Here is a 19,818-nt window from a genome sequence, read left to right on the forward strand (position 1 = left end):
CCTGTCTTTTTGTTAGTGCCACCGCCTCCAAACCATACAACATAGCTGGTCTCACTACCGTCTTATATACTTTCCCCTTCACTCTTGCAGCTACCCTTCTGTCACAAATCACTCCTGCAACTCTTCTCCACCCACTCCATCCTGCCTGCACTCCCTTTTTCACTTCTCTCCCACACTCTCCGTTACTTTGGACAGTTGAGCCCAAGTATTTAAACCAATCCACCTTCTCCACCTCAACTCCTTGCAACCGCACCATACCACCACCCTCCCTCTCATTTACGCACATGTACTCCGTCTTACTCCGACTGACTATCATGACTTCCACAAGCCTCAAATATGTATTCATTAAAAAAAAGAAAAAAGAAAACAGAGAGCATGTGCAATTATTTTCTTGAAATCTCATAAATTTGCATTCTGAAAGACACTACTGTTTCTTTCCTTATTTGTAAAAGATGCACAATTGATATTAATGGTGACATTTTTGATTGGATTCTCTTTAAAGGAAACTGAAAATTTTGATATCAATTTCATCAGATTCAAAAGTATCACAATTTGATCAATAACACAATTTTCACTGTAAATAAGCAATTCTCGGCTTCTGATAAAACATGGAACTTTTATCAATTTTAAGTCATATAATTTGGACAACAGGTTCTTATATGAGATTGGACTAAACTTGAAAGCCAAACTCCACTGCAAAGGTATTGGTGTGCTGAAATCAAACACCTATTAATAGATACTGCATTAGTTATCTCTCCCTCCCCAAGTGAGAAGAGCGCGTACACCTACCAACACACCTTGGCAGAGGAGCACTCCACACCCGCCGGGCACCCCCCAAACAAGTGATTGTCGTTGTGCCCACAAGTCGGTAACCTGGTTCACAACCAAATTTTACACGGTCACCAACACGCAGCTTTGCATCAGCCACCCGATGCCCAAATTTAGGAATTCCTGGATCCTGGCACGGTTCAAGGTCATATTCTGAAAAAGAATGGCGAAAAGGCAAGGTATTTGATCGACATGTTTATGGTGACATGCTGAGTTAAGTCAACAAGAAAAACAAAGAGGTTTGCAAGTTGAACTCTCAACCCAATTTTATGGCGATTCAATATATCCCAAAAAGCAACCTTCAAAGGAGATGTTGAAGCCTTCATAAACCATGGAGAAGTCAGAGATGAAGCGGAGCTGGGCACGGAAGTTACCATGAAGGCCGGCACGAAGAGGGGCTGGAAGTGCTGAACCGGAGAGCCGAGCTAATGGTCGCGCAAAGCTTCCATTCTCACTCACTAGCAGGTAGTCGTGTTGGCTCTCCAGGTGGAACACGTGAAAAAAGAACTGCACACCTGCCACATAAGACACACTTGCGCGAGTTTATTGTACATTTTCATGAAAGTCAACATTAACCTTGTCAAAATTAATGAGGAAATTGCTGGCATTTGTGCCTACCCAGTCATTTATCATAAATGTATCATCTGCAATGCACATTACAAAAATATTACAAATATTAAAATATTCGATAAATATTATTAACGTAAATTATATTAATTAAAATTTACATTTATTAAAAGACAAAAATATTACAGGAACACACGGGCAGTATGACAAACACACACACACACACATTACACAATCAAAAAAAGTGATTGTTCACCTTGAATCGATAAAAGTATTTGTTTGAAACTTCTGACATTGAAGGTCCACAAAATCAGAAATGCATGTTTGCTTTAATAAATAAATATGCTTTCACTTAACACTTAATTAGGGTACCCTGTCAGTACAGGGGACCCTATTGTTTTTCTTCTGTTTATTATTATTACGCATTATTATTATCATTTTTCCGCCGGCATTTTGCACCCTTTTTCGCTTTAAAAATCATTTTCTCTGGGACACTAAGTCCGATCGACAGGAAATTTTCACCATAGTATGTATCTTTTTTGATAGCACAATGACGTTATAATTATGACGTCATTGGTCACGTGGTACGGTCGCCATCTTGAAAAAAGCGATAAACTTTGGACATCTGTATCTCGGAAACCGTGCAATGGAAAAATTTTTCGTTTGATACATTTTACTAAGCTCCGTATGGGGAACACGTGTGATTTTTCGTGACGTCATAGGTGAAGCGATATACCGGTGAAAATTCGTCAAGTAGAACGGTGTATAGGAAAAATCTGAAAAATTTTGAGCATCATCTACGCCTAAAATCACTGACGAAAATGTTTTTCTTGACGTCATCGATGACGTATTTCGGCCGCCATCTTGTTTTTTAGTGTTTTTTTAAAAAAATCTTCTTCTCCAGAACGGCTGTGCAGATTGAGGCGAAACTTTACAGGCACATTCCCCCTGAGGTCCTCTTTCAAGTTTGTTAATTTGTTGTTGATACGTCACATGGTTTGGCGGCCATCTTGAAAAAACCCTAAAACCTTCAAACATCTTCTCCAGAAGCGCTGGTCCAATGAAGGCGAGATTTCAGAACTATATTCGTGACATGCATGCGATGCAAGTTTGTTAATTTCGAAGTGATCGGTCACATGGTTTGGCCGCCATGTTGGATGGAAGAAAAATATTAAATAATGTTTTCTCTGGAATTTCATAAGCCATCAAAGCGAAAATTTGCAAGTGCCTTCCTCCCTCAAGTCTGCATACATGGTAAAAAAATTTTTACCTCAGAAGTCACATGATTTGGCGGCCATCTTGGATAGAAAAATAGACCTTATCCGATTTTCACGAAACTTCACACACTTGTTCGGGTCGACGATGGAAAGCAGAATTTAAATTTATGATATCATAGGTCACAAGGTTCGGCAGCCATCTTGAATTGAAAATGAATACATTTTAAAAATCTTCTTCTCCAGAAGGGCAAGATAGATTAAGACGAAACTTCACACATATATTCCCCATGAGGTCCTTTCTCAAGTTTGTTAATTTGTTCTTGATCGGTCACATGGTTTGGCGGCCATCTTGAAAAAACCCGAAAACCTTCAAACATCTTCTTCTCCAGAAGCGCTGGCCCAATGAAGGGGAGATTTCAGAACTCTATTCGGGAAAGGAAGGCGATATAAGTTTGTTAATTTCGAATTGATAAGTCACACAGTTTGGCCGCCATCTTGGATTTAAGAAAAATATTAAATAATGTTTTCTCTGGAACCGCTTAACCAAACGAATCGAAAATTTGTAATTATCATCGAGAGGGCAGTATGCACGCATGGTAAAAATTATGACGTCACACGTCACATGGTTTGGCGGCCATCTTGGATAGAAAAACGCACCTTTACCGATTAACACGAAACTTCACAAATGTGTTCCACTACCCAGTTGGAAGCAGAATATAAATTTCTGATATCATAGGTCACATGGTTCGTCAGCCATCTTGGATTGAAAAACAATATCTTCAAACGTCTTTTTCTCTGAAACGGCTGAACAGATCCAGGCGAAACTCGACCACTATGACCGCCTCTCCATGACGAATAAAAAGTTCTCACCCCCTTTTGAGGTACGATGCAACGTTTGGCAGCCATATTGGATTGAAGGAAAAATATTAATTAATGTTTACTCTGGAACTACTGCATCAATAAATGTGAAACATCAAGTTTATGGTGGAACGCTCATGCGGAATGAGGGTTTGAAATTTCAACGGGATCGGGCCCAGGGTTTGGCAGCCATGTTGGTTTTAAGAAAAATATTAAATAATGTTTTCTCTGGAACTGCTTAACCTGGAGAAGCGAAAATTTGCAGTTTTCATCCACCATCGTGTTTGCACACGTGGTGCAAATTATGACATCACAAGTCACATGGTTTGGCCGCCATTTTGGATTGAAGGATAAATATTAATTAATGTTTACTCTGGAACCGCTGCCTCTGTATATGCGAAACTTCACATTTATAATTCAGGTGATATGCGAAACAAAAGTTTAAAATTTCAACCTGATCGGTCACACGGTTTGGGAGCCAGAATTATTTAATTATTTGAATCTAGAAGCCAGTAATAACGAAATTGAACGCTTTGTGCTGCCCGGTTCGTAACTCGTCTGTTCCGCGCCCTCTCGAAGCAGGCCTGTGTTTGTATCACTATTAAATAATGTTTTCTCTGGCACCGCTTATCCTTTCAATGCGAAACTTTGCGACTGTCATCTGCAGAAAGTCCCATGTTGTATCAAAGGCGGACACGTCTGGGTACCCGGTCATCACTGCCAGCAGTTATAAAGTGGCAGTTCTAGTTGTTCTTATTTTCTTGAATAAATATCTTAAAATGAAGATTTTCATGTTTTTTTTTTTTGGTGTCGTATGCACGATTGGTCCCGCCCCCAAAAAACGATGATGTGATTACGTCATTTCTCACATGACCTACAACTTCATCTCAAGGATACTTTCGCTTCAGGACTTACGTTTACATGCGACGTACATACGCTCTGAAAAAAACTCATCTCTGAAAAAGTACTGAGAATGCGAGCTTCATGTATTGTTGCTGGTTGCAGCGACACACGCAAAGATGGTGTGAGTACCGATGTTTTCCGAAAAGATCCAGCTGGAAGGAAAATATGGATAGCCAAGGTAAAACTGTCCAGAGGAAAAGTGGTGTGGTCCAAATGTTTCACGCGCCATTTGCAGTGCCCATTTTGAAAATAATTCTTACGAGACCGGCCTGTATTCCCAGTTTAGGATGAGTACAATGAAGCGATTAAAAGCTGATGCAATCCCCACGAAGATTAGAGATCATTTTAATTGAATGGAAAAGAGTAAAATGGACAGAACAGCTGTGGAAAAGGGCCATTCAAAAATTACATAATGCATGGAGGGGGCATGGGGGTGTATGTCAAAGTGCTACGGAGTGTTACAGGAGGGAGATGTATGTCCAAGCGTTCCAGAGTGTTACGGTGAGGGTCGTTTGTCCAAGCATTACGGAGTGTTACAGGAGGGAGGGGATGTTTGTCCAAGCACAACAAAGTGTTACGATGGTGGCGGGATTATGTCCAAGCGTTATGGAGTGTTACGGGGGTAGGGGGTCGATGTACGCCTGTTGTTGGCTTTATGGTTGGGGTGGTGGGCTTAGGTTCCTCAGGTCCTGAGTTAAAATCCCACTCGGCCGTTGAATTGAAACCAGGTGGGGTTGACTCAGCCTGTCATTCTTCTGAGGTCAGCAAAATGAGTACCAGCTTGCTGGGACGATTGAGCCATTCGAGTATCCTGTGTCAGAGTGGCGACCTGTCCAGGATTGCGCCCAATAGCCCAGGAGACTGCTTCGGCAGCAGCAACGCTCTGTACAGAGTGTGGTCGCGATGGATTGATGCGGTCGATGTCGAAGCATTATGGAGTGTTGCAGGGTGTGATGGTGAGGGTTGTTTGTCAAAGTGTTGTGGAGTGTTGCAGGGCAAGGGGGTGTATGTCCAAGCATTACGGAGTGTGAAATGGGGGAGGGGAATTTCCCAGTGCTGTTATGTAATGCTAATTTATCAATCAATGACAACTTTGTTCCATGCAGTCGAAATTTAAAGATGCAAGTATTTAATGATGCACGTATTAAATACATTCATGATATTTATACACGTACGTACACAGTGCTGTTGCCGTGGTGGTTTTACAGTTATGTTCAATCAGTTTTAGTAAAGCTATTGTACATCACTCACTCACTACATGTACATGTACATTGTGAGGATAGTCCCATCCACTATGGTAATAATCATATATACAGTGTGTCTGGTGTTGCACTGCACAACCAGATGTGAGATTTTTTAGATCCTCGTGGAGGATCTCTAAGTCTTACTCACGTTGTTGTTCTTGTGGACTTTTTTGTTTCACAGCCTACAGTTTTCATCGAAACTTCCTGAAACTTGGCGGATATATGTAAAAATACCCTTCGCAGACAGTAACCATCTCCGATTTTGAAAATTCCTCCAAGAAAAAAAGTTATGACGTCAAAATATCTCCGCTAATGGAAATCACCTAAAAAATTATCTCCGAAACTCAGCAAACTTTTTGAATTCTGTTTGCGGGAATCGAACAGGGCATTAGCAGAAATGAATTACCGCACATATGATACATCACTATGACATCATATCAATTTTTGACATTTTTTGTTTCACAACCCAGAGTTTTCAACGGATCTTCGTGAAACTTGCCTTGTATATGCAGAAAGCCCACGCGCAGGCAGTAACCATCTCCAATTTTGGAAATTCTTCCGAGAAAAAAAGTTGACGTCATAATATCGCCGCTAATGGAAATCGCCTATACCATTATCTCCGAAACTGGGCAAGCTGTTTGAATTTGTTTGCGGGAATCAAGCCGGGCATTAGCACAGAAAATTTATCACAAACCTGATACATCACAATGACGTCATATTGGTTTTTATGACGTCATCATTAAGAGGACGAGGATCTCAGCTCATTGGAGCTTGTTATATTTTTTAAGTGATTTTTTTTTAAATTTAAAAATGAAATATATATATATTTTTTTTGTCGATTCACCATTGATATGTGGGGCCAAAAGCAATATATAACATGATATGTCAAAACATTGTGGATGGATTTTGACAAAACTTGGTGAATGAGTTAGGTAGGTGAAAAGAACAAGCCAATTCAATTTTGGAGGTCCATGTGCAGATCCAGCCAATCAGTGTGATACAAAACATAAATTGTTCAGCCTGGTGGAGGTTTGTACTCCACCGAGTGCCGTTCTAGTTACTACAATAATTATAGATGTGTTACATCAAAACACCACTAAACTTCACATTTAGCACGTTCTCGCTCTCTGATTTACTACTTCACCAGTTGTTATTGTCGAGTCTTTCAGTGACATCGTACCGATTGTTGTGAACTCATGGTATTTGTGAACTTGCGACGTTCATACATGTATGGTATGACAGCACATTTTACATCATCATTTTGACGATCGTCATAATCTGAGGATTCTTCATCAGAAAATTATTCATCAAATTCACTTTCTGACGAGTCTGAAGCGAGTTGTGCAGCCATGAAACCTTGCGTGCTCAGACAATCGTGCTGGCGCAATGACCATGAGGGTTTCACAGATGATGATGACCATGGCGGTTTTCTGGAGATTTTAGGGGCAGTATCTGCAAGGTTGGTTTTTAAAAAGAAAAAAAAATAACTTAAACTCAAGAAATCATTGGAATTAAAAACCACATTCAGTTTTTGGGGTTTTTTAAACTTAAAAGTCAATATCATCACATAAAAAAAAATTCTGACTTTGTGGACCTTGAATGATTACAAATACATCCGTACACAATAAATACACATATATCGACACAGCACAAGCAATCAATCAACTGAACAAAGTCCGAGTAAACTCTACTCCCAAACTTTTTATCAAACAGGAAAGAGAGTCCTCCTCAGGCAATGTTTCGCTTGCGGTCCACAAGCCTTCCCAACAGTCCCCTTTTTCATGCACACACTTCTACCACTACTTTACAAAATTATGTTTTTTGGTCCCTAATCCATTTGTGGTCCCCCCCTTTCCCCCCTCCATCTCCCACTCTGAGTCAGACTTCATCACCACCACCACCACTGAAGTTCAAACATTGGAGAGCTTACTCCATCGGTCCAGACAGGTGAATATCTGATTTCGCAAAATCTGGCTCCAAGATTGGTGGGTAGAAGTTCAAATCCAAGCTCCTCAAAGTATTACACCAGAATCATCACCATACGTGGGCACATTTTGACACGTTGTGGAATTATTCCGATGATGAGTGCCCTGCGATGCTTGGTGAGTATTTCTGACTTCAATATTGTGCAAATAAGCGTGGAGTATGTTGCACTTGTTACTCGTTCATGGCGCAATTTGAAGTGGCTGACAAGAACACCCTTGTGGTCCCAGAATAAAGTCATCATTGCTTTCTGACACTTGGACATGACGAGCTTTCGTGGTGTTGGCAATGATGGGTGTTTCCATTGCACGGATACATGTTTACACCAAGATTCATACAGCTGTGCAAATGGTTCATCGGTGGTGATGATACATGACAAAAAAAAATTCATCGCCTTCAGCTTTGTATCACTGCAGACAACTCTGGAATACAGGCAAACATTGTCTATTTGTGTTCAACGAGTGAGCATTTTTGGCAACAACCCCTTCACACACACTTTGTGGAAAATCTGACTTTTGTGGATTAAAGCATTTGCTGCACCATGAGAGAGATACCTGAACACACGAATGTCATCCATTGATACAAACCGATGGGGCCATATCAGTCAATCAATCCTGAGCACATTGCCCTCTGTGGCAGCAGACAGTGATCACCATGGTATTCATGGTGCATAATTGGCCATCGATTATTATTGAAACCGTTCAAACGATACATACAGAGGAAGTAAAAAAAAAAAAAAAAAACCCATCAAAAATGCAAAAGGATGGAGGGATCATATGCCAAAGGAATGTAAACAACATTGGGATGGTCACAAGAAATCATCATGTAAAACCATTCCTACTTCTTTCCTTGAATAATGGTTGTTGCCTGTCCATTTACCCCGTCTATTTGCAATGACAGTCAGAGGTGGCATTGGAGCAATTGCACGGGGCCCCGAGGCAACAAGGGAACCCACCCGACCAATCATGGAACTCAATCTTTCAAGATGGGGCCCCCGAGGGTGGTGGTGGTGGTGGTGTTGGTGGTTGGGGGGTGGTCACTTTGCTGACAAAGCACATCAATTTGTGAGTGGTGTTAAACACAGTGATGTGATGTGATGAATCGGGAAAAGGACAAGTTTCCCCCTGTTGTTTGACTAGACAACACGATTACAAAATGATGGAGGTGAGGTTAGCAGAGAAAGCAGGTTAAGTGGAATAACAACTGTTTCATGTATAAAAATGCAACAAGAATGACAATAAAATGTGAACGCCTCATGTCCATACATATTGATATTGCTGAGCAAATCCACCCGACGATTCATTGTATGATAAACAAAACAACCCGTCATTAGTAAATGGACTAACCCCCATGGGCCACGGTGGAACGTTGGAGTATTTTTTTTTTCATCAGAAGTGTTGGGACGGTTAAAGATTCTTCTTCGTTTGTTTACAGCAAAAGGCTGCGGAGTAGCATCATTGGCTGAAGGCACGGCTGTTCCGCTGATGCAGTGCCCCTGGAGATTTGGGCAGGACTTTGTAATTTGTTTGTGGTACCAACAATAGCTCACCTACTCTGTACAAAGGACACCATGGGATATTTAACGTCCACCAATGAATGCTGGCAGACAGAACGCCAGCTTAACGTCAATCCGAGGGACGGCGCACACAACAATTAATCACCCTGTCTGTGAAACAACAGGATGACAGTAGAACTGGGTCGGGATTCCAACCCAGGCTGGACAACTCTGAAGTGAGCGTGTACACTTCTAGGCCATCCTATCAGCCACAGCTAAAGATGAAACAAAATTACCTTCACTGTTGAATACATCTACCACAGATATGCAGAGACAGACAGACAGAGATACACAAACACCAAATTGTGTATTTTAGTACGACGACAGGGGCCCCCATTGAGCAACTATTGTGTTTTGCATGGGGCCTCCAAATTACTAAAGTCGCCACTGATGATGGTGCAAGTTGATTGTTTCCTTGTATGAATTTGACTAGTGAAATAGTAAACAGTTAATACACACACGCACAGTGTTTTGTGTAGAGACAACCATTATACAATGAAAGATGTACGGATGGTTTCACATGATGATTTGTCATGACCATCCCTACGTTGTTTAAACACTTTTTGCAGGAACATCGTTTACATCCTTTTTCATTTAGAAAAATTTTTTTACTCCTTGTAGATTTTAAATACACCGACTTTGGTTTGCCATCTCGAAGTTGGTAAATATCACTCAAGCACTGTCCTTGCCAATGGTGCAGCTTGAAAGGAAGGGCCTTTATCAGCCAAATGTCATGTCAGTAGCAAAGTCAAAGGCATAGCGCAGCAAAGCCAATCCGTGCTCAGCTTCCTCATCATGGGCATGGAGAGACACAACGGTATGTGAAATGGCTCCACACCAAGGGTGGTTACGTATTCAAAAATAAAATCATGTCCCAACACTTTTGATAAGCTACTGTAATATACTGTAGGTGAGAAATTTTTGTGTCATAACATTCCTCAAATTCCATCAACTTTCCATACATGAGGTATTAATAAAGTTATATCCGAACGAGATACTCACAACATTCCAATAAACAGCAGTGATTATTATTTATTTTACGATGCAAGTATATATAATTAATAGGAAAATATTATTCTTGTTAATGAAACAAACTCGTATGTATATTGAAAAATAAGTTTTTTTGAACGATTTGATTGATGGCTTGTTTTGGATGATTGCATCATATTGGAAGAAAAAAATATCAATGCCCCTCGTGTACAAGTATACTTTCAATCTGGCATCCCGTCTTGTTCTCAAAACCCTCTCCCACTGGCATCCAAGGCCGACTCCACTCTTGAGTTACTGACTTCCTCGACTCTCGTAGCCGTGTGGCTCTCAATCGTTGATGATGATCAGGAATGGGTTGGGGCCTGGAACGCTCTCATCTCCTTTTCCTGTCAAGGCTGGAGTACCCCAAGGCAGTGTTCCAGGCAGGTCCCATCCTATTTCTGATCTTCATCGACAATCGCTAACTCTCTCGAAAATCATCTTTATCTATTTGCTGATGAATCCACCCTCTGCCGTGACATACCCCAATCCTTTACAGATGCAGGCAGCATCCTCTTCCTTCTCTTCAGATCTTGACAAAATCACAAGCCGGTCAAACACTTGGAATCTTTCTTTCAACCATGATAAATATCACTTTTACGATCTCTCTCTGAAAGGACCGTCTAGCAAACCTTCCTATCTACTTTCACAACAATCCTCTTGAGGAAGTTCAGTCATTCAAACTCCTGGGTCTCACTATCAGCCATCTCTCCTAGGAAAACCACAGTTCAAGGTTGGCCTCCAAATCCAGTCGTTGACTGAGCATCATCCATGTTTTGCCTCCCTCCCCAAAAATTTTCTCAAAGGGCGCACACAGTCCCACAACCTTCTGGTGAAACTCCAAAAATCCAGAATCGCTGCTCACCTCCACTTATTTGTTCCTCTTTTTTCCCACCTGTGGAACGAACTTCCACATTCTCTTCAATCTCATCCTTCCCTCCAGGTGTTTAAGGCAGATGTTCATCACCATCTCAGATCATCCCCCATCCAAAACCATTATAATTTCTACCCCCGCTACGCCTACCCCTCCCCCGAAATATTGTTTTCTAACTTTTCCTTCCTGAGACTTTGCTTCTGTATCTATCTATCTTGTCCAAACCCCTGTATCTTACACTCCCCTTCATTCTTCACCGCATCGCTTGTTTGTCCATCTCTGTCTCCTTTATGTCCTTCAGCCCTACCTTTGGCATTTCCCTCTTCTCTTTCTGATGTTGCTTTTGTCCTGTTGCGTCCTGATACATTCAATGTTCTCACTTCTCCAAGAGCCTCAATTCCGTATTTTAAATAAAATAGTGGATGGCGCAAAACATTACTTTAGTTTTTCTTTTTCTTTTTACCAGCTGAAGGTACAGTATCATAACCCGAGAATTTTAGCAACAAAGCTTAAAGGTCCTATGACACGCAAAAGTACTGAAATTTCATTTATATATGTCCTATAGGAGTTTTTCATCGTGATTTCAGATCTGACTGTATTTTCACAATACTCATTCTGTAAAATGTAAAATTTTTAAAAAAACCTCTTCGGGAATGCCCCTAAAAATTCTCCTGAAAGGGGCGTAACCCACATGACGTCAACTACAGTATGACAAAGGCTGCACGTAAATTACTCGGGTTGCTGGTCTATGTGATTCTATTGGCTTCCTGTGTGTTTCCACATTCAATTGGTCGACTCAATCGCTTCGTTCATTTCTGTTTTTAAAAAAAATCGAACATTTGGTTTTGAATAATGGATGACATGGACTTTCATTTGTCTGGTAACGACAGTGTGTGTGAGAGAAATGAAGGATTTTGGTCTGAATCAGATGGAGAATTGTCGGATAACGTAGTCGCGGGAGGTGAAGTTCAGGCAGCTGGAAATGGAATACGGTCTTACCAGTTCGAGCCTGAAGCAGGACAAGCAGAGGAAAATGGCGATGAAATTCCCGGAGTTCATGACGATCGGGAGGACATCGAAGGAAGACTTGGCAATAACAACTGTTGAGACTAAATCCTATTCGTAATTCAATAATGTAAATTCGACTTGCATACTGCTCGATATCAGAAATATTTTAGTGAGGTGACGTGACCAGCGCAGCTTAGCAGACATGTTTCTCCGCGGCGAATTAATCACAAGTAAGGCCGCCCATGTCATCGGCCGTATCTCTCCGCGCATAAAACGAAGCAATCTCGCTGTTCGGATACGATGAAAACTTGTGTGCAGAACACACCTTGCGACACAATTGTCTAGAGTAGTCCGATAAATCTGACGTTCTGTTGCATTTTTATTTATTTTATTCCTACTGTCGTCATGTAGCGCCAGTAGAAAACAATGAAGCAAAGAGAATAATAAAAGAAAGCTACAGCACGTCAGATTTATCGGCCTAGTCGGACGGACGACGGATTTATCGGACTAGTCTAGACTCTAGAGATCTCGAGTCAATCCACTCTGTGCGAGTTTCTGTATGTGACGTAAACGCTGCGATTCGCTGAAGTCAACTTTTTTTAGGGGCAGGGCATAGCAAGTTGTGAAAAGCACCAGAAATTATCGAAATATTGCTCTGATTATCTCATTTTTGATTTTTTTTTTTTTTTAACATGGGTGATTTCTTCATGAGAAAGGTCAAGTTAATATATAAATAACCAGAAAGTTTTGCATGTCATGGGAAGAGAGAGCGAAGACAGAGACAGAAACAGAGAGAGAGAGAGAGAGAGAGAGAGAGAGAGAGAGAGAGAGAGAGAGAGAGAGAGAGAGAGAGATATTCCAAATATTCAACATCATGCACTTCACACGATCGAGATCATTTACTGGTAGTTGCATTTTTGTTTGCAGCTGTGGGCTCGTGTTTCATGGTCAGGGTGATGCATCAATGTGTGAGCTAATGTCTCGTCGTTAAGCTGGATGCCTCATCTGGAAGCACTGGTTCTTGGTGGACATTAAATATCCCATGGTGTCTTCCGAGAAGAGGAGACGATTTATTGCCAGCACCTCAAACAAATTACAAATTCCTTTTTCCTCCAGTTGAATGTCCTGCGGCGGAATGATGATCGGTTATAGCCAAGAAAGGTCACGATTAAGTTTTGATACACACTCGGAGCTCTGTAAAGCGTATGGGCCTCTAAATATAATTAATTATTTATATTATCATTATTAATTAACAGCTGTGGGCATACGAAGCATATCGCTTGCCAACTTAACACACATCGATGACACCACTGCTACATCATTGGATTAAATGTTGCAAATTGCTTTAAATAGCAGCAGATAATGAAAGTGATCTAGAAGGGGAGTGAAAATTTCCCCATTCTTCATTCATGAGATGAGAAAATTCAGGATATTTGAAATTAGAAGGATAAAGTGTCGTGACGGGGCTTACATTTCAATAAACTTCATCCAAACTCGCAAAGTTCATTGATGATGCCCTTTTTGTTGAATTAATGAGAACTAAAATTGATCATGACGGTCCAGATGATAATAATAGATGTCCTGGTGCATTAAGTTTGTCCTGTAACATCTCCGCACATGGATAGAGTGAACCAACATGGCATCACATTCGAGTGACATCTTGCCAATAGTCTTATTTATTAGATGTATGAACAGAACTAATAATGCACCAGCATGTTTTGCAAAATAAAGTTTTTAAAAAGTGTAACTTTCATTTGGAGATACAAATGTGGAGATACAAATTCAAACTAGAATGGCACTTGGGAGAGCGCATAGCTTCGCCAGGCTGAACAGTTTCGGTTTTCTGTCCCACTGATGAGCTGCATCCGGATCCAGACGTTAACAAAAATCGAATCAATTCGTCTTTGACACACACTCAACTTGTTCAACAAGTTTTCTCCGAATCAATTCATAACATTTTGAGATATCGCGTTTCAATCAGCATTGGCCCAATCTCTCAATTGTGAAGAATCACTTTAAAAAAAAAAAAATTAAATTCTCGTATCCAGATCCAGATCTTCATCACAATCTCATCAATTTATCCTTTTATGTTGTGTTTTTTTAATATGGTGCATTTCAAGGAAAAGTCGCAAGTGTGAACTCGTGACTGCTTTCGATTTAGCTCTAGCCTGGTTTGGATACCTTCCACGTGAGACACATTAACAGAGCATATCACATCACATCAAAAATAAATTAGAATTGCATTTGTAGAATGCTGTGAAAATCTGATTAGCTACAGGTTTTCACGCTAAAATCAACCGAGTGGCCATCAAATGGCCAGTGCAGTTGACAACTACATGCAAAAAAAAAAATCATCCTTCCACAACCAGGTAAAGCACTGAACAAGAAAATGGTCTTATGATCATGTTGAATGAAATTCCAACTCCAGTGCCTTAAGAAAGTATTCACACCCCTCGACTCTCATCACATTTTGTTGTGTTCCAGCCTGAATTTAAAGTGGATCGAAAATTTAAAAAATTGACACTGATTTAAGCAAAATACACCACATGACAAAGTGAAAATATGTTTTTGCAAAGTTTTACCAACATATTGAAAATTTAATACAGAAATACCAAATTTATAGAAGTATTCAACCCTCTGAGTCAATACTTTGTCGAAGTGCCTTTGTCAGCAATTGCAGCTTCGAATATTCTTAGGTATGCCCGTAACAGCTTTGCACATCCGGATTTGGGGATTTTCTCACATTCTTCCTTGTAGATTTGCTCAAGCTCTGTCGAGTTGGATGGGGAGCGTCGGTGAACAGAAATCTTCAAATCTTTCTACAGATTCTCAATCGGATTCAAGTCTGGGCTTTGGGTGGGGGCACTCGAGGACTTTCAAATTCTTGTTCTGAAGCCATTCCAGTGTTGCTTTGGCTGTATGCTTGCGGTCATTGTCCTGTTTGAACATAAATCGTCACTGAAGTCTCAGGTCTTTTGCACTCTGAAGCAGGTTCTCCTCAAGGATTTGCCTGTATTTGGCTCCATTCATTGTTTCCTCTGTCCTTTCAATTTTCCCAGTCCCAACCACTGAAAAACATCCCCATAGCATGATGCTACCAACAATATTCTTCACAGCAGGGATGGTGTGAGATGGGTGATGAGCCGTGCTCGGATACTGCCAGACATTGGGCTTTGAATTCAGGCCAAATAATTCCATTTTCATCTCGTCAGACGACAGAATCTTTTGCCTCATGTTCTCAGAGTCTTTCACGTGCCTTTTTACAAACTCCAGGCATGCTGCCCTGTGCCTTTTCATCAGGAGTGGTTTCTGTCTGTAGGCCAGCGGTAAACCTCGATAAAGGGCTATATTTTAGGAGTTTAATCAACTGGCTTGACACAAAGCTTCAACAGGTCTCATATGAAAGATGGTGATCTCAGTAACACATTTAGCCCTGTTGTCCTCATATTTTGGTGTGCAGTCCATGAAATATTCACATTTGAAGGATTCACCCATCTGAATATTTGGACCATTTCAGAAAATCACATAATTTCCCATAAACTACAAGACAAAGAGCCCTCTTCATACATGTTTCGTATTGAAATGTGTCGATTGGACAGGAGAATAATGTAGTATCACAACCACATCATTATATGTTAGGGTTAGGGTTTAGGTTAGGCTTAGGGTTAGGGATGCTAATAGCATCGGTGGCATTGTTGGCCTAACGAGAAAAGAGTCTGCACTACTTCGGTGGACAATCACACGACAAAGCTTGGGAGAATATGCATCTGCCATACGATCCAGAAGTGGGACCATCCAGAAGGACGACATAGGTCATGAACAAATGCGCCCTGCAGCTCTGAACCATGATGAACAGCATGTTCAGCGATTGATTTGTCATGTCGAAGACAATATGACACATCCGTTCAGGTCCACTGATCATCAAGATGAACATCTTGTGAATATATCAAGTGGTGTCATCGCTTCCAAGGATATTCAGAAGTCCTTGTTGTCTGTCCACAACCTGGGGAAAAGACAGATGGAAGAGTACATCACAGAATCTCTTTGCACTGGGGGGCAGAGAAGCATGTACCAGCCAATCCCAAACTCAAAACTCAAAACATTTTCGATTTCCAAAAAGAAAACAAAAATCCTGATTATGGGTCAGAAAGCATTGGTTGCAATCAACCCGAAAATGGTTTTCCGCCGTGCTTTGCTATTGACTCAAGTCCGCCCTGACCTGAACATGAAGCACGTCCTGAGCTATCCCATTACGTCCGTTCCGACATCTATCTTTCATGAAGATGGAGCTCCACGGAAGAACACCAAAGCAGAACTAGGGCATATTCTCGAGGGCCTAGTTGATGAAGAGCACGAAAACACTGCCAGTGATAACCAACATTGCAGCGTGTACATCAGGGAAGCTATGGCTGAACTCCATATCCTGGGTGGAAATGGTAGTACATTTGGTAACTTGGCGCAGTGTTACCTAAACCAGTTGCCTCATTACATCAAAACACACCACACCCTCATCGACGTCTTTGACCAATATGATGATGTCAATTCTGTGAAGACAGAGGAAAGAACGAGACGCCTTGCTGTTGCTGGTGGATCCCGAAGCTACCAAGTCATTGCTGGACACCCAGTACCACAATGGACGAAATGCCTGGCTCTATCATCAAACAAATCCACCTTGACACACTTCATCTGTAGTCACATCACGCAACATGCACCAGCAGCAAAAGAACTTTCAGATCACCTAGAAAAGCGGATCTATTTGGCTGGTGACTTCTCTGATGGTTCGCTTACAGCATGCCCTTCATCTGCAGGAATGTATCATGACAGTCAACTCGCATCAATGCAGGAAGAGGCAGATTTTCGGATATTTCTTCATGTGAAGCATGCCGATGATGAGTTCAGACGTAACAATGTGCGTGGGTCCATTACAATCAAATCAGCAGACACTGATGTGCTTGCCTTAGCAGTCCACTAGCAGCGGGACACTGCCGAAATATGGATAGAGAAAATAACATCAGCAGGATGCAGCTTATCCCGGTCCATCAGATATGTTACAGCTTGCTTCCAGAAATGTGTAACCGGCTTCCTGCGTTTCATGCCCTGACAGGATGTGGCTCTGTGTCAGCATTCTTCGGCTATGGTAAAAAGAAAGCATGGAAAGCTATGAAGACACTGCATCTCCAGAATAATGGTCCACACCTCGAAGTCCTCGCCACTGACGATCTCCAGGAGGCAGTGGCTGCTTCAAGACATTTAGTCAGTGCCATGTATGATTCTCAAGGGAAATATATGGATGCACACACAAATTTGAATGATCTTCGCGAGAAACTCACAGCGACCAAAGATGTCCCAGTGCATGAGCTGCCTGCGTCCGAACCAGCTTTTCTCGAACATGTGAAGAGATCTGTTCACCAAACACGAGTATGGATGAATGCCCACGTGGCAAATCCAGAAATTCCCACACCAGAGGGTCTTGGATGGTGCAGAGGAGAAGGTGTGCTGCATCCCACATTGTTTGATGGACCCACATCAGCGGAGATGTTAGATGGTCTTGTTTGTTCATGCAGTGGTAGTGAACCATGTACCAACAGCTGCAGCTGCTCACAAGACAGTTTGCCTTGCACTAACGAGTGCATGTGTGCCACCAGTGACAGGCAGTGTGGCAAGGAACTGTCACATGGTGACCAAAATGACACGGACAGTGATGGTTGAACATATCGAGGACACTCGCTCAAAATATATGTTTCAGTTAATTTCTCGTAGAACAATGTGTATTGGTGTAACATATAGTTATCACATCACTTGTGCAAACTTCAGTCACTATATCGTATAATTTGCTCGTAGAAATTTGTTTCAAAATATTCTCATTATATTGATATGGTAAACTGAACACATATAAAATAAAGAAAAAAATATGACAATTGGCAGATGTTTGTTTCTGTAGTTGATGATTTTCGAAGTTAGCGGTCCGGAAATTACGTCATTTTTCTATTAAAAGCACTCAAATGTACATATATTTATCTGGAAGTATTCCATTAAGTAACTAGTAGTATTCCCCTGTTCATTCTGCACATTTCAATACCAATCATGTAAAAATACGGCGCATTGCTTTGTAGTTATGGCTAATTCACTGATTTTCGGAAATGGTCAAAATTTTCTAATGGGGGTATCATTTAGGTGTGAATATTTCATGGGCCGCACACCAAAAAATGAGGACAACAGGGCAAAATGAGTTACTGAGATCCCCATCTTTCATATGAGACCTCTTGTAGCTTTGTGTCAAGCCAGTTGATTAAGTACCAAAAAATCTGACCTATACCGCTGGCCTACTGACCACTCTCCAATAAAGCCTAGATTTGTGAAGTACTGCAAAGATTGTTGTCCTTCTGGAGGGTTCTTCCATCTCAGCCAAGGAATTCTGTAGTTATGTCAGAGTGGTCATTCTGTTGATGGTCACCTCCTTGACAAAGATCCTTCTTTCCCGGCTGCTCAATTTGGTCAGACAGCCAGCTCTAGGAAGAATCTGGATAGTTCCATATTCTTTCCATTTCCTAATGATGGAGCTCACTGTGCTCTTGGAAAATTTCAACACTCCAGAAAATGTTTCAAACCCTTCCCCAAATCTATGCCTCCTCACAATTCTATCATTGAGTTCTACGGACAGTTCCGTGGACTTCACGGTGGAGTTTCTGCTCTGACATGCACTGTCAACTGTGGGACCTTTTATAGAAAGATGTGTTTCTTTCTAAATCATGTCCAATCAATTGAATTGGCCACAGGTGGACTCCAGTCAAGTTGTGGAGACATCTCAAAAGGATGATCAAAGGAAATTGGATGAACCTGAGATCAATTTGGAGTGTCATAGCAAAGGAGTTGAATAATTATTGATGCAAGACATTTCATCTTTTCATTGTTAATTAATTCATAAAAAAAATTCTAAAAACATGTTTTCACTGTCATTAATGGGGTATTTTCTGGAGATCGGTGACAAAAAATTTCAATTTAATCCATTTTAAATTCAGGCTGTAACATAACAAAAGGTGACAAAAGTCGATTGGTGTGAATACGTTCTGAAGGAACTCTAACTGTCATCCCATACAACAGCTTGCGTGATGAAAAGTCATCAACGTGAGACTGGACAACAAGGGCAAGTATGAGTTCGGCGATGATGAAGACAGAGTTACCTTTGACACCTGTCTCTCTCTTTGACTACAATAAATCAGAACTCATCCAAACACCGGAAAATCATGTACAGATCGTTACATTGGAATGAGTTCAATGTCATGTGACCTCAAAGAAGAGAAGCCACTGCTACCTCAGATGTGAATGTGGAATCAAAAATATGAAAAGATCAGAAGATGAAAAGATCAACTAATTTTCCTCCATATTTCATGAAAGTAATTATCCTACGTGATGATTACTTCATATTAGTACTGCAGCATAACAAACCAATTGTTCGACTTTTCATGAAAGCACCAAAATTGGTACATATGTTGACTAATGTATTCTGAACAATTCTGGATATGGAGCCACTCGAGATTTTGCCTTGGTCAGCTTTGGCGGCCATTTTCCAAAATGGCCGCCATTCTACTTTAACAACATGGGATATCTGTCATTGTTATTCTCTTTGTAGGTTTCTCAGAGGTGATAAATACTCCATGTGATGTGCATTTACAAAGAAAAACAATACAAATGTCATTTGTATTGATTTATTATAGGTATTATAGCTCGTTTTGGATAGCGACAAAGATGGCT

At 41.0% G+C, this 19,818-nt stretch overlaps 1 protein-coding gene across 3 annotated transcripts in view; it reads right to left on the bottom strand.

Moving 5' to 3' along the window:
• The window catches only part of LOC147027167 (CUB and sushi domain-containing protein 3-like), a 1,179,270-nt gene that overhangs the window by 609,662 nt on the left and 549,790 nt on the right, over positions 1-19,818 (bottom strand). For all 3 annotated transcript variants that reach the window (XM_085883358.1, XM_085883359.1, XM_085883360.1), the window contains 2 exons: positions 1,128-1,343; positions 790-981 (listed from right to left, as the gene is read on the bottom strand). In XM_085883358.1, the coding sequence (XP_085739484.1) occupies positions 790-981; positions 1,128-1,343 (408 nt within the window). The remainder of the gene's footprint in view (positions 1-789; positions 982-1,127; positions 1,344-19,818) is intronic.

The sequence above is a fragment of the Eptatretus burgeri genome, chromosome 5 (assembly GCF_056783735.1).
Source record: "Eptatretus burgeri isolate ZD-2024b chromosome 5, Ebu_testis_v1, whole genome shotgun sequence".
NCBI lineage: Eukaryota > Metazoa > Chordata > Myxini > Myxiniformes > Myxinidae > Eptatretus > Eptatretus burgeri.